This window comes from Hakea prostrata, chromosome 4 (genome assembly GCF_041222555.1).
Source record: "Hakea prostrata isolate BN-2017 chromosome 4, UWA_Hpros_2, whole genome shotgun sequence".
Classification (NCBI taxonomy): domain Eukaryota; kingdom Viridiplantae; phylum Streptophyta; class Magnoliopsida; order Proteales; family Proteaceae; genus Hakea; species Hakea prostrata.
The window spans coordinates 30,076,517-30,093,024 of record NC_142603.1 but is presented as its reverse complement, the minus strand read 5'-3'; the positions used below and the strand labels follow the sequence as shown (position 1 = coordinate 30,093,024).

At 40.1% G+C, this 16,508-nt stretch overlaps 1 protein-coding gene across 3 annotated transcripts in view; it reads left to right on the top strand.

The window, feature by feature from the left end:
- The window catches only part of LOC149018670 (pentatricopeptide (PPR) repeat-containing protein / CBS domain-containing protein), a 99,345-nt gene that overhangs the window by 37,027 nt on the left and 45,810 nt on the right, over positions 1-16,508 (top strand). For all 3 annotated transcript variants that reach the window (XR_016172961.1, XM_089152819.1, XM_089152818.1), the window contains exon 9: positions 7,487-7,564. Coding sequence is in view for 2 of the 3 variants with exons in the window: in XM_089152819.1 (XP_089008945.1) it covers positions 7,487-7,564 (78 nt within the window). In the remaining variant the exon portion in view is untranslated. The remainder of the gene's footprint in view (positions 1-7,486; positions 7,565-16,508) is intronic.

The window sequence follows — 16,508 nt, the reverse complement described above, 5'->3', positions numbered from 1 at the left end:
TTTGGTCCAACAAATACTTTAAGCACCTTTGTTCTGTGCAAACTTTGAAGTGTCTCCCCAAAAGGTAATGGCGCCATTTTTGAATAGCTAACACTACTGCCATTAACTCTTTCTCATAAACTGATTTGGCTCGGGCTCATTGAGACAAGGCTTTACTCCAATAGGCTATGGGATGCCCTTCTTGCATGAGGGCAGCTCCTAACCCGACTCTTGAAGCGTCCGTTTCCACCACAAACTCCTTCGAAAAGTCAAGCATAGCAAGTACGGGTACTGATGTCATCGCTGCCTTCAATTCTTCAAAGGCTGTAGTGGCTGAATCATCCTATTGAAAAGCATCCTTTTCTAGCAGCTTTGTGAGAGGTGTGGCATCTTCCCATAATCCCAAACGAAACGGCGGTACCACCCTGCGAGGCCAAGGAATCCTTTAAGTGCTTGAACATTCCTTGGTAGGGGCCACTCGACCATGCAGCGGAGCTTTTGTGGATCTGCTGATAAACCTTCTGCAGAAATTATATGCCCCGAGTAATCCAATGTGGTTACTGCAAATGAGCATTTTCGGTTTACTACCATGTGATTTTGCAATAGGAGGTATAAGACATGCCACAAGTGATCCAGATGGTCTCCCATAGTATTGCTATAGACTAGAATATCGTCAAAAAATACTAGCACAAATTTACGTAGGTGTTCTCGAAATACCTTGTTCATTAGTGCTTGAAAGGTTGCTGGTGCATTCGAGAGCCCAAAGGGCATTACGAGGAATTCATAATGTCCATCGTGTGTTCGGAATATTGTCTTCTTTCCATCACCATCAGCAACACTGATTTGATGGTAGCTTGATTTGAGGTCAAGCTTGCTGAACACCTTTGCCCCCCAACTCATCAACCAACTCATCTATCGTTGGTATGGGAAATTATTCGGGTACCGTTAGCTTGTAAAGTGCTCGGTTATCAACCCAAAATCTCTAGCTTCCATCTTTTTTTTCGCACCAATAACAATGGGCTTGAACATGGGCTCACACTCGGATGAATCAATCCAGCAGTTAGCATTTCACCGACTAACCTCTCTACTTCATTCTTTTGTGAATGAGGATATCGATAGGGCCTGAGATTTGGTGGGTTACTGCCTTTGACCAATCGTATTTTTTAGGCCCACAAAGTATATTATTCTTGGCCTCGATGGATTGGGCCATATCCATAGCTTGGGCCAAGTCCTTTGGTTGGAATAGGCGCAACTTAGCCCTAATCTCCTCTCCTAACCCCGATAAGAATGCTCCTTGTAACCATTATTCTTCCTTGGTGCCGGTAGCAGCGACAAGGGTTTCAAATTGGTTGCAGTATTCTACGATGGTACTTCTCTGCCGCAGTTCCATGATTGCTTCCTGTGGTGACCTTTCTTGTGTAGAAACGAAGCGTTTTCGCAACTCATGTTTCAACTCTCTCGACGTATGGAAGGGATTCTTCTATTCACGAAATTGTACCCCACCAAGTGCAGGTCCTTCGAAGCAGATTAATGCTGCTTGTAACTTCTCTACATCGGTGAGCCCTTGCAACCCAAAGTGTCTCTTTGCTCTAGCAGTCCATCCATTCGGGTCCTCGCCATTAAAGATGGGTAACTCCGGATATCTCAGAAAAAAATCACGGCGTCCTACAGAGGTTGCAGCACGTTGCGACTCTTGTATACTCACACTCTACGAGTCGTCTCCCACTGGTGTTTGTACTGTCTCATCCCTCTTTCCTAAAGTGATCTCAGGTGATGGTGTATCGGTTTCTATGGCTTTACCCTTAACCAGGTATGCCTTGAGCTTATTCATGAATGTCACTTGACTTTGTTCTACCTTGTCTAGCTTAGAATCGATCAACTCCAATTGGGATTGCAGGTCTTTCACACCATCTTCTAAGATTTCGACTCTGGACTCCATTCTGCTCCTTACCATTCCCCGAATCAATGTGCTCTAATACCAGATTGGTAACACCCTCTGGGAGTTGGACTTATCTTCCCCAAATCACAAATATGCACAACAATTACTCATATCTACAGATGTAGAACAGTAAAACAACAACAAGATAACATTCATTTCATTGCATAACTCTGATAATCAATGTGAATAGATACAACTCTGATTCTATTTATTGATATTCAGTTCTTGGAATAAGAAATTAAACAAACTAAACCTGTAAATGATAACATCACAGCTCCATTACCCTGCCTGAGAAGTTCCCCTCTCCCCCGCAAGCCTCGCTTGCTTCTCTCTATTCTTCCTCCCCCTTTCATTCTCCCCTTCCTCTCCTTACATACCCCCCCAGCCTTTGTAACAACTCTAACAAACTCTTGCTCTCCTATCTATAGTTGTTAAGGCGTTGCCTAGGTGTCCGGGAGCCTTCGGAGTGCCTCAAATCAGCGTCACCTTATTTTCAGGCAATAAGACGACTTGTATACCCCATGGTGTCTGCTTTTTTCCTCTTTTTTAAATCACATGAAAGATGCCAAATCGAAGGCATATATTGAATTACTTATTAGATTCCGATTGTTAAGTATCTATTGTTTGAACCTATATGCATTTTTATAATGACGCTACATGTGATCAAATGTTAAAGTAAAATAAAAACAAACAAAATCGAAAGAGAATAAGTTCTTGACTCGAGTCTCACACTCTCACTCTCACTCTAATCCATAATATCTTTCTCTCTTCCATTCCCGCGATGACACTTCAGCAAGCAGTGGCCAGCGACAGGCGACTTCTTCTCTTCCTTTCTTCCCACGACTTTTTATTTAGGACCTATTATGTGTGGTTTGTAGTATGTTGGATGACTTGAGGTAGGCTAATATTAGTTTTTTTATTATATAAGATATGATAGATTTATAATGAATTAGAGTGTATGAGATGTACACTAAAAATTTCACTTAAAACTCCTCAACAGCCTCAAAAGCGCCTCGGAGGGTGCCTCGTCGACTCATCGCCTCAACTAGCCTCGCATCGCCTCATTGCGGTGACAACTATGCTCCTATCCAGTCTTCTTCTGCCACCTGGACTGCCTTTTCTGCACCTTTGCCTATAGCAGGATGGTGGTTGCTGTCCAATAAAGAGTTGCCATTTATCCTCTCCCTTGCCCCTATTGCGAGTGTTGCTGTGTTCTCCCCTGCACCTGCTGCTAATGATGCTGTCTTCCCCTGCTTGTCCTTGCATTTGTACACCCGAGTAATGAGGGGCTTATCAGTATATTATCTAAATCTCAAGTACCACTACAAGTATCTACTTGGGATGAGGCAAGAGTTGATGAATACAATTCAAACCATGGTGGAGAGGATTATAAAAAGGGAATATTAGTACAAGTATTTACGTAATTATTAGTGTTATTTACAATGATGATGTTTATGTTTTTTAATTAAATTTAGTTAATAACATAATTAATAAACAATATAATAGGGCAAACCGGTGCCAAAGGCTTCCAGACAAGCAAAGTCCAGGGAAGGAGTCAATTTTCCTACATAGTCTTACCCTAACAACTTTTGCTTGGAGGCTGTTTAGATGCCTTGACCTCAGGGCTTCAATAACAAATAATGTAGTAACTGTAAAAATTATTTTTGAAAAGCCTAATGGAGGATTACATTTGCTTAGCATATATTGCTTAACATTCTTGTTGACATTTCAATGTTGTAAATAGGCAAAGTGGATAATGGAGCATATAAAATCAAATAAGAAAAGTGGATTATAGAGCATATAAAATCAAATAAAGAAGGTATATCATGGAGAATATAAAATCAAATAAGGAAAGTGGGTCACGGAGAATAGAAAATTAGTTGGTCAAGTTGGCTGATTTGGTGGAATCTTGTCTTTCCTTTTTACTTAGATTAGTTATGTCGTGTATCCTAAATTAGTAGGATGGATTCCATCAGATTGGGATCTAATCTTGAGCTTGTACCAGTAATAAATAAGGTGCGAGCTAGAGGGGAGAGGCTCGCTTGAGTCGTCCCTCTTTCTCATCTTGTTTTCTTGTTTTCTTCTTTCTTTCCCGTCTTCTCTCTGCTTTGTCTTCGTTTGATCCTCAGTAAAGGTTCTGGTTTCGTTACATGGCCTTAGAGCCTATCTACTGAAGGTGTGATCTACTTGGAGTTTGGTAGTTCTCTCTATTGTCCATGCATGGCAGCAATAGACTCAAGCTACAAAAGTATTGTAATTGTCAGCATGCATTAAATGTGAAGAAGACAATTGGATCCTCCTATGTTCGTGATAGTTATTCTTGTTTGTAATTATTATCGTGGTGTAAGTTTTGGCCATGGCTGGTCCTTCGAAGAATGTTTCCAAGGAAGGTATACCGTTCCAAATTATAAGCATTAAGTTGAAAGGAGCAAAAATTTATTTTCTTTAGGCGAAGGTAGTGTATGCTTGTATCCATGCCCGAGGTAAATCAAAGTATTGAGGAGGATTGTCCCGTTGTCGATTCGAAGGATACAGTCTCGGTTTCTGTGCAGGAAATGTGGACTCGTGATGAATGTTGTCATCAAAGTATGAATTTGGAATGGTGTTGATTCTTCCATTGTTAATAATATTATGTTCTATGACATGTCCAACCAGATTTAAGAAGAGAGTATATATATATTTTGTGTGTATATGACTTATATGATTGGATGTTTAGTTACTCTCAGAAGAGCTGTCCGCTGATTGAGTATTATGGTGATTTCAAGGGATTAGTTGAAGACTTGCAACAACATCAGCCTCTAACACTAATCTTGAAACAAAAAAGACACTGAGGGCTGATTGTCTAAGTATCTACATTCCAACCTAGCTAGGCATGACTCATGAGTCACCCCTACCTCAAGTACTTGACTTCTGGCGCTAAGAGTTTTTCAAAGGAAACTGCTACTTGTCAGTGCAGACAAAATTGCCAACCCAAAACCGGTGATAGTCATGCTTGTTGTGTTATCTGTGCAAGAGTTTCAGAGATCTTATCTTGTATCTATCGTCAGTTTTTTTTTTCTTTTCTCTTCTTGCTTGTATTAATTATTTTACATTGTAAAAGAAGAAACTCCCACATCTCACTGAGAGTTTGACCCAAACTCATTATTTTGAAAGGGCGTGATTGTCTAAGTCTGCATTCTTGAACCATGTTCTGGACTAGGTGAGAAAGCTAGGAAATAGTAGATACTAAATTTAAATCATGGCTAGGAAATAGAAACTGAATTCTATGGTCCCGTGTCAGCATGCATAGTCAGTAACTTGAAGAATTCATAAACAGAGAACTTAAAACTGAGAGTGGAACATTGTGAAAATGATAAACTAAAGTCTGACATAGAAATTAGTAGAGATCAACAGTAAACTTACCAGCAAGGATCAAGATCTTGGTTTCTAGTCAGCTTCAACTAGGCAGAAACTGAGATATGGTCGATGGGGCAGACCCAGGTTTTTTGGGGGAAAACTTGACATATGATGGTCTGGTCAAAACTGGTCAAAACTACCGAAACCAGTCGAAACTTGGCAGACTGCTGCAATTGGTTAAAATTGGTCAAACTTTGGCATTTATTGGCCCAAACTACCAAAACTTACGGAATGTTGGTTGAAACCACTGCAATTTCCAAAATATTGAGTAGAGACTCTAAACTACTAGAATTTCCGAAATATTGTTGAAACTTTTCCAAACCTGGGACTACTAAAACTGCCCATGGTTTCATCTCGGTTTCTTGGAAGGCTGCAATGTTTGGTCCATCTCGGCTGAAACTTGAACTATGCGTACCAGTTGCCAATAGCAACGATCAGAATCATAGATGGATTGAACTCACTAGTTGAAGAAAGAGCTGAAAAATAGGATAGGTTGGTCACTGACCAACTTGAAGAAACATGTCCTATTTACCTTCACAAGGGCGTCTCACCTGGGCTGTTTCTAACATCAGTGGTTGTCTCACACAGGCACTCAAAAGTTTTCTTTAGAAATCATGTGAGGCTAGGATACATGTCTTTATTAATAATAATACCTACTCACAAAATTGCAACTTTTCTTGGATAATGGAGATATCCATCAAAATTGAAATTAAATAAAATCATGAAAAAATTTACACTCCAGAATAGAAAATTGAATAAAATCTAATTGTCATTAACAGATTCACATAAATTAGTAACTGAGAGTGTGGTAATTAAGTCATCTTCTCAATGTTTCATAGTTCAGATCTTGAAGCTACTCCACACGACAACAATTCTGATCTCCAAACACGTATCCGTGTAAGGGCCTCGTGGATTCCACAAGCCAGACAAAGTATCTCGCTGGACCTTTGCTAACAATTGCTTGATATATGGGCCTTGGTAATGTCAGAAAATGGCCCAAGTGTGCCTGTTTCAGCTGGGGCAGAGTCTGGACAAGGTGTTGCTGATTTCCCAACAAACCTTCATCAGACTATGACGATTCTCCCTCACTTGAGAGGAACTTTGAATTTAAGGATAAGGCTAGGCATGGCGCACGTCCAGCTACAGATCAAAATAGTTTTCTGACCACTTTTGAACGTGGTCAATGAAGTTTCCAAGAGATGGCTCTTTTCTTTCTCCGTGAAACTCAGGTGGAGTCATGAAACTTACATTCTTCACTGATGGGTTAATCTCAGTTGTGAACTACTATTACTTCAACCACATTGTTTTTTGTGTCATCTCCAATTGCTGGAATTTCTTCAATGTTAACATGAGTTACAGGTTCTTCTTCTTTGAAAGGACATCTCGCTCTTCCTTTCGAGGTGCTAATGTGCTACAGACAATTCAAGGGCACTCAAACACCAATACATTTGAGCAACTGACTTCTCCAGTTGCCTCAACTGTCCAAGAAGATAATTAAGAACCTTTTTGATATCAGCCATATGTGATTGACTTCAGCTGCTGCTGCCTTTGGCCATGGATCTAATACTAAATTAGTGGAATCCTAATCACGAAATCATTAGTTACCAGGAAACCAAAGATGATCAGAATCACAGAGCAGGATAGTAAAGAGTTGTTCTTTAACTCACAACAGGTCTGTTAGATCAAAGTTAGAATTCTTGTCAAGTGTACCTTATTGGGTAGATAGCGCCATCTTCAAAACTTGATCAAAATATGACCCTTAGAGATGAAATTTTGGGATATTACAGAACTGGGAAGCGTTTTAAAAAAAAAACCAGAATTTGTAATTTGGACAAAGCATTAAACGTGGTTTACTGATCTCAGTCAACAGCAGTCCCAGAAATTCTGATAGATAGCCTTCTGAACAGTAAGACAGTTGGGAAATAGAAAGACTAAATTGGGACCATATCCGAAAAATGTGTACTTAGTTCCAGGGTCCTGTGTCAGCATGTGAAAGGCCAGTGGCTTGAATACTTGAATAGAATGGAAAACTTGAGGGTGACAGACAAAATGCAGTTGACAGATATGAAGCTAGTAGTGATAGTGTTTTGGTTATTTTGTGATTTGAATATTTTATACTTCCTTTGTAGTATTTATCCTTGATGTTTTATATTTCATTGACTGTCTTGTTAGGTTGATGTGGCTAGACAAATTTTATCAAATATTGTTACAAGATGGAAATTGACGTCTTGGACAAGCAGAGGAAGCATGGTGTGTGACCTATTCTTATTGCCCCCTTTCAGTTGATACATATAAAATATTTTGAATTTTTTTCATTTTCAACAGTTCGCTAGAAGTTATATATCATAAAATAATTTTCATCTACTAATGCGATTGTTGATCTCCTGTTATAGTAATAGTTTTCTATGTCACAGAGGAATCTGTTGATCAGAATGACTTTGCCCAAAATTTATGATATGCATAGTTTGGAAGTTTACCATTGGTTTTTGAGGGAACTATAGAGGACTTAAGATATCCTAGTGCATCAGAAAATTTTCCTCTAAAAATGGACTAATTTCAGTTTGAGGGTGTTTAATTGGCATAATCTGATACTAATAAATGCACAAACAATAGAGAATTACTTTGGCCACATTGTAAATGAAAAGAAAAGCAATTCATTTTACACCCCCCCCCCCAAAAAAAAAAAAAAAAGAAGAAGAAGAAGAAGAAGAAGCAATTCAACTCCATGTAAGCCATGTAGTTGGGAATTGGTTTGGTTGCTGTCATCCCCATGAGGAAGTGGATACCATTTCTAGGTTCAGCAAATTCAACATGACGGAGAAAAGAACAGAAAACAAATTTAGTAGTATCATGATAAAACCCTAATAATATTTCCCAAAAATTCATACAAGAATGCAAGAAATAACAAGATAACACTGGTTTCTATGGTGCCAGTCACCCCCACACCTCACAGTGGTGTCCCAACAACTCTCATAAAACATTCGATATCCTCTCTACTCACTTGTCCCTCTATTTATAACCCTCAATTATCCCTCTATTTATAATTTCAAATAACCCTAACTAACCCTCATTCCACATGGCCTCATCCCTAGGGTAACCCTAATTATTCCCTCTTTTCTCTCTTCCCTCTTTCCCTCTATTTATTATATCAAATAACCCTAACTAACCCTCATTCCACAAGGCCTCTCATCCTAGGGTCCTAACACTACCGGCCCCTCGAAAATCACCTTGTCCTCAAGGTGATGGAATTGTTGAAGTTTAGTCGTGTGATGGTGCCGCATAACCGTAGTAAATCAAAATCATCCTCTTAGGCTGAATAACACACCCACTACTCAAAATCAGACTTGGAGCGTTTTTTTTTTTCCTGCAACGAAATTAATCCCCATCGCACCACTGCATCTCAAGGAGCCTGCGTGCAGCTGTTGGAAGACAATGGATTTTCCTCAGTTGCTGCAGCTCCAACGTTGCCGCCTCCCTTTCTATTCTGAAGTTCAGAGGTTGAAGACGATGGTTCCCCAACTTGTTGGTTCGGTTGGACCATTTTCTGGCAAGTTCTTGGTTCATGCTTGGTTTGGGTTTGGGTTTTGACCCGTTTTAGTTATTTGGGTTTAAAGTAATGCTGAAAAGGCTTGGATTTTGGGTGTACGAAATGGGCCAGGCCCATGAGTGATGATGAAAAGGAGTAAGGTCCAAATACTTAAACCCATGGGTGAAGAGTAATGGGCTGATCGTTGGTTTGATTGTAGGGATTGGGTTTTGGGTTATGAAACTGTAATTGGCCCAAAATAATTCTATTAAATGGGCTAGACATAAACACTTAAAATCATGGGTTAACAAATAGGGGTTGGATATTGAGTTAATGAAATACGATGGGCTGGGGATTAATGGAATGGGTTGGGCCCAAGGGGGTTTCTTAGGAAAACATACGGCCCAATCTTTGAACTTGGATCTCTTGGGTTCTAAATCTGATTCTAAGCATACCTGAATTGGGCCCGAATTAGAAGCTCCTTGGCCGTTAATGTTTGAATCAAACTGATTGACCGGTTTGGGTTGAGCCGAACCAACCTCAAAAACCCTAAAACTCCACTGTCTTCTTCCTTTCCAGCGAATAGAATTTTTGGCCGCTTGCAACTTGCCATCGATTGTACCTGGTCTCCTTCTATGCTTCTTCACTTCACTGCATCTCGATTTTATAGCAGAATATTGCTCCTCCACTCTGGTCCGGTAGGTATCTTCACTCAATCCTATCTTCATCTTTTTGCTCCACGTTTGGTGATGCGTGACTTCCGTAGCCGGCAGTACTTCATCCTTCATTCGATACTTCTCAACCTGGTTGTTGTCTATCTCCAAATTTGATGTCGGTTGTCTCCCGTCGCTAAACTCACACCTCAGGGCTTCTTTGAATCCCGTCCAAGAAAATGCCGTCCAATTCTTGTGATAGATCCAGTCAAGTGCCTCTCCTTCCAGATGTTGGATCGCTACCCCCAACCACTGCTCTTCCTCGATCTGGTTCTCCCAGCTGAAGAGAAGAACCTCTAAAATCCATCTCTGAACTCCTCCTTCACTAGAAAAAGAAGGCAGCACCATCACCTCTCCTTGGATCGTTACAGCTCTGATACCAATTGATAAAACCCTAATAATATTTCCCAAAAATTCATACAAGAATGCAAGAAATAACAAGATAACATTGGTTTCTATGGTGCCAGTCACCCCCACACCTCACAGTGGTGTCCCAACAACTCTCATAAAACATTCGATATCCTCTCTACTCACTTGTCCCTCTATTTATAACCCTCAATTATCCCTCTATTTATAATTTCAATTAACCCTAACTAACCCTCATTCCACATGGCCTCATCCCTAGGGTAACCCTAATTATTCCCTCTTTTCTCTCTTCCCTTCTTCCCTCTATTTATTATATCAAATAACCCTAACTAACCCTCATTCCACAAGGCCTCTCATCCTAGGGTCCTAACATATCATTTTAGCAATTCCTACATATAAAGGCTTAGTTTTCATTCTCATAAAGGATTTGGGGTTGTAGTAATGCATAGTATTAGTAGTTTTATTCATAAAGTAGAATTTTCTATTAGGATGTTTTATTATAATAATCTCACATTGGGAATATTTATTTCTTTCTTTGCATATTACTAATATAAATTGATGCCTGGTATGACATTAGTTAGGATTTCTCAATTCATTCAACACGGTAGCAGAAGCCACATATCTGATCCTCGGATCTGTGAAGTCCTAAAACCAAAAACCCTAAGCACCGCCGCCCTCACTTCCTCCCTTCCGCCTCTCTCTCTCTCTCCCCTCTGCATCGTAGAACCACCGCAGGCCTCCCATCCTCCTTGCAATCTCTCTTAGGGGTATTGCCTCTCCTTTATAGGTTCTCTAGGAGTGTCGCCACCTCCCAGCAACCTTCCCTTCACCTAGCGACAACCTTTGAGCCATCACCTCTCTACTACGTGGTCTCTAGGGGTGTTGTCTCCTCCTAGTAGCCTACCTTTCACGGGGGGGCGGGGTTTCGGGCCTAAAAGGGTTGGGGCCCCGGGGGGGGGGGGGGGGGGGGGGGGCGGCCCGCCCCCCCCGCGGGGGCCCGCTTGGGGGGGGGGGGGGGGGGGGGTTGGGGGGTGGGGTTGTGGTGTGGTGGGCGGGGGCCGCTTTTTTTTTGGGGGCGCTTGTCCTTGGTTTTTTTCTCTTCCTTGTTTGTTTTTTTTTTTTTTTTTTTGTTGGGTGGTTTTGTTGTGTGTTGGGTGTTTCTTTTGTTTTGGGTTTTGTTTTTTTTTTTTTTTTTTTTTTTTTTTTTTTTTTTTTTTTTGGGTAATTTTCATCTGGACCCCCTGAGGTTTGGTCCAAGTCACTTTTAGTCCGGTTTATGTTTTCTTTTGCATATGGCTCCCCTGTGGTTTCAAAAATGATTAAATAAGGACAAACTTAACATAAACCGCTAGTTTAATAATTTTTATGATGAAAATACCCTTGTTTTTTTTTTTTTCTTTCAATTTATTTGTTTTAGTTTTTTTCTTTTATTTCCAAAAACAAATACATCGAAAATCAACCCAAAAAATAAGATGAGAAAAATTCAGGTAACAAGAAATGCTCGAATAGCCAAGGATTTTCTCTTCAGATTCAAGGACGATGCCCAGATAGGTAGATGGCGGCAGATCACCATGAAAGAGAACCTGTTCTGAGAAATGGTTTCTCCTTTATTTAGTTTTTTTTTTTTTTTTCAATTTATTTGTTTTGTTTGAATCTCCTCCTAAATTTGTTGTTCCATTTCGATTTGGGAGCAATGGCGGCAGATCACCATGAAAGAGAACCTGTTCTGAGAAATGTTTGAGACTTAAATCATTATTGAGATTTCAAGACTAGATTTTTAACAAAGGTTTTGCGACATTGAAGGATTAGGTTTAAGAAGAAGAAGACAGACCGATTCAATGTCCTGCAAAATCTGGGATGAAGAGGAAGACGGACTGGCAAGTTTAGGAAGAGGAAAATGGGGTAAAGGCTGTTGATTCACGATGGAAACAAATAGCTGTTGATTGAGACTAAATTTTTAGCAAAGGTTTTGCGACATTGAAGGATTAGGTTTAAGAAGAGGAGCTGTTGATTGAGACTAAATTTTTAGCAAAGGTTTTGCGACATTGAAGGATTAGGTTTAAGAAGAGGAAGAAGGACGGATTCAAAGTCATGCAAAACCTGGGATATCAAGTTTAGGAAGAGGAAGACGGACCGATTCTGGCAAGTTTAGGAAGAGGAAAACGGGGTAAAGGTTGTTGATTCACGATGGAAACAAATTGTTGTTGATTGATCTCTCTTCTCTTCTATCTTCGCCATTCTTCTGCTCAACGATTCTCTATGATCCTTAACAGAGCTTTTGATTTTGAAGAAATTTTCTTTCGGTTGGGATGAATGTTTTCCCCCTTTTTTGGATTTTTCTTTCTCTCATCGTTTTGAGATTTTTTTTAAGATTAGCTCTGTCTGGTTTTTTTTTTGGCATCCCTTCCTTATTGTTCTAAGTTCTCATTATGTTTATTTTTTGAAGTTACTTGTTTGGTATGACTGTGTTGTGATGAAGCTTTTGTGGACCAGAGTTTTGGATCTGGCACTGGGCATCGTCCTTGAATCTGAAGAGAAAATCCTTGGCTCTTCGAGCATTTCTTGTTACGTGAGTTTTTCTCATCTTATCTCATTTTTTAGGTTGATTTTCGATTTATTTGTTTTTTTTTAATTATTTTTTGTTTTGATAGATTAAATAAAAGAAAAAAACTAGAACAAATAAATTGAAAAGAAAAAAAAAACAAGGGTATTTTTGTCACAAAAATTATTAAACAAACGGTTTATGTAAAGTTTGTCCTTATTTAATCATTTTTTAAACCACAGGGGAGCCATATGCAAAAGAAAACGTAAACTGGACTAAAAGTGACTTGGACCAAACCTCGGGGGCCCAAAAAAAAAAAACCCCTTTTTTTTTTTCTTTTCCCCTTTTTTTTCATTCCTGCCTTCCCCCCAAAACCAAACTAACCCCCTCCCTCTTTTTTATATTTTTTTTTCTCGGATGGACAGAACTCCATCTTTTTCTATTTCACGGGATCATGATTTCTCCCTGTTCTAGATGACCATTGTTAAACTTAATGGGACTAATTGCCTCTGTTGGTCTCTATCTGTTTCTCTTGCGGTTGGTGCTTGTGGTCTTATAGGTCATCTTCACGGGACTTTTGTTAAGCCATCCTCTCTTGGTACAACACAAGACAAGTGCGAGACTGATGATTGCTTGGTTATGGATTCCCTCTTGATTCCATTGAACCCAGTATTGTCAAAAGCTATTTCTTCTGCCTGATGTTGTCAAGAAAACTTATTCAAAGATGGGAAACAATGCACAATGTTTTCAAATTTGGCAAAAAATTCATCAGCTGGGATAGAAGGAACTTACTTTATCTCAGTATTTAATACTCTTCTTGGATACTTTCTATGGGCATTTAACCTTGTGCTGCTGATGTTGCTGCCTATCAGAAGTTAGAAGATTAACTTCAAGATTATGATTTTTTAGCTAAATTGAACATTGAGTATGATCAGATAAGAGCTCAGATCCTTTTATGAAAGTCCTTTCCATCCCTGGAGCAAGCTTATGTCATGGTTCAGGCTGAGGAGAGCCACCAGACACTAATGGTGCACACTCACATTCCAGAGAGATTTGTGTTGGTGGCTGGAACAGGAGGCAACCAGGCCCTTACAGGTGATTATTGTTATCCACCTATTAAATGTGATTATTGTGGTTGGGAACATCACACTAAGGACAAGTGTAGGAAGTTGCATGGTCACCCTGTAAATTGTCATGGAGGAGGAAAAAATGCCAACCGGGGTGGAAATCAAGGGTCTGCCCATCAAGTCCATTCCGAAAAACCACGTGGTCCAACAGGTCTTTCCTTTGACGAGCTCCAACACCTTCATTAGTTGATTACTAGACTTAACGTATCTTCTTCTGTGCAATCTAGTACGAGTGTTGCTTCTGCCATGGTTCCCCCATCAGATACTCCTTTACACAAGTACCTTAGGTTGTCACAGTGTCACCACTTGTCATCCCTCCTAAATAATTGACTCTGGGGCGACCATGTGACTAACTTTTCTTCTTTATTTCATACACATTCCTCTGTTCTATTAAACAATAATGTTTAGATTGCTGATGGGTCTCTTTTTGCTGTCTTTGGAACGGGTTCCATCATTTGTTACCCTTCCCTAAAGTCATCTTTTGTTTTGCATGTTCCTAAATTTGCTGTTTATCTTTTGTCCATTAGTAGTCTTACCCTTGATGTAAACGGCAAAGTGACCATTAACCCTTCTTACTATGTTTTTCAGGACTTGGAAATGGGGAGTATGATTGGGGAGTGGTAAACAACAAGGTGGGCTCTATTTGCTGAACGAGTCTCCATTAGCTTTTTCTATGGCCTTAGGTTTTGCTTCTCCTGCTCTTTTCACTTTGTTATAGTGGCATTGTCACATCCACCCAGCTGGTACCCTATCTCGAATACCCGAGTGTGTGATTCACAGCCCCGGAGATAAAGTTTAGGAATGATCATATCCACTTAGCATAATAACATAATCAAAAGCAAGAACAAATCATTGTATTCAAGTAACCTAATAATAAAAGTCAAGAAAGGATCTCAGAAGGATCACAAAAGAATATCAGAGTGCCGAAATAACAAGATACCAATCAAAAGAAACTGTAGAGTATAGCGGAAATATACCCCACAAACAAACGCGGAAGGTAGATCGAAATCTAAAGAAAAGCTAACTATTACAAATAAAAGTAAAGGTCTAGAAGAAACAAAAGCAATCTAATCAAAATCTTCTGTCAGCTCTTCTTCTTCTTCAGTCTTCATCTTCTTCACCGTTGGGTTGTGCTTTTGTAGCTTCAGGTCAACATCTATTTCACGATCCCATCGGAAAACAAGACGATGCTGGTTGCCATCAACAGGAACCTTTAGAGCAGTCCAAACCTGTGAGCTGGCTGCCCCATTGGTCATAACCTTCTCCAGAGACTTCCAGAGCTGCATCTCATGAGGAAGGGTCTTCCGCACCGTAGCACGGGTTCTCTTCCGAACCTGCAAAGTCATCTAAAAACAAGTCCCCCGAAGGGTAAGCTCAAAAGAACTTAGCAAGTATATCCAATCACAATATACATCTTCACACACAATCAAAGGCAAACATAAATGCAATGATATGAATCAATAAATGCAAGTATGCTTCTAACTCTATAAATGTATGCTGGTCTCTATTGGCAGACACGCATTAAGTCATAGCACCATACTCCTTTGGGTGGGTCTGAAATCACTCTCCCTTAGCCTTCCCGACATCTTGGGTTCTTCGTTTGGTAAATGGGTCTTGAAACCTTCCCGGACATACCTTGGTTGGGGTTTAGGTCAACACTCTTTCACATCACCATTGATCTAAGTATTGGCGCGTGTAGAGGGATAATCTTAGCCCAATGCGAGTCATCTAATGAGTCACATCTCCTTAGGGTTAGATACGTCCATTCCTCGCTTCCCGTGATCATTTCCGGTACCTTTCCCACTAGAGTCACCATCTCCTTCCGGGCTATGTAGACTCTTAACCTTATTGATTATCCACACATAGTAAACGGGAAGCTCTCGTGTCCTCTCATGCTTCCCGCAATCTCGAGTGCCCACGAGCCTAAGTCTACCACATGCAACCTTACCAATGAATGACCCCCACAATGTGATTCATGTCCTGTCACAGGTTGGTTACTAGTCTTGAGCGCCCACAAATCCCCATTGCTGCCACGGGTCACTCTGTCTCAATTCCCCTTCCGATGGGGTCAGATATGACAAGGGTTTCCTAGCCAAACACTTCTAGACATGCCCGAGGTATGTCATCCAGTAGTCAGGGAAAGCGCCAAAGGGCACCGTAGAAAAGCATCCCATACCACTTCCACTGGTGTCCAAAGACAGAAACGCCAAAAGGGCATTCCCTATTCCACAATTACAACCTAGGCATTCACATCATATCAAAATTTCATACATATCTCATCATAGTCCAAAACACATACAATATCATTCATGATTCATTCCAATACGTAAATCACAATATGAACATGCTACTGTACTTACAGAAGTGATACAATATTAAGAAGGGGAAACAACAATAGATAACTTATGCATTTGCATCACATCAAAGCAATCATGTAAATATGCAAATTGTGAGTGGAATACTCACCTCGTATTCCAAAATTATAATCTTCAAGTAAGAGATTAGAGATCAATTCCAAAATCACCTAAACAAGCTTGAGAAAACATGTGTAGACCATAAGAAGTAAATTTAAGAGATAGGAGTCGAAACGGAGCAAAACAGAGCAAAATTGGAGTTACTGACTCAGTGGGTGGTAGCCTAGCCCAGTCGACCAGGCAGTCGACCCAGTGAACAGTACGGAACAACAAACCCTAAATCGGTTATAACTTCTTCGTTTGAAGTTCGATTACTCCAAAATTTGAAGGGGAACTCCATAAAAACATACTAAGACTATTTATGAAGATCTAAGCATCAAGCAAGGTCAATGAAATAGAGTTCTAACAAAACCCCTATTATTAAGCTAAAACCACGGATCAACACAGAAAGGCCAGAATGAATAGGGATTCATCCAAAGAGGAATAAGAACAATAGATCATGCTTG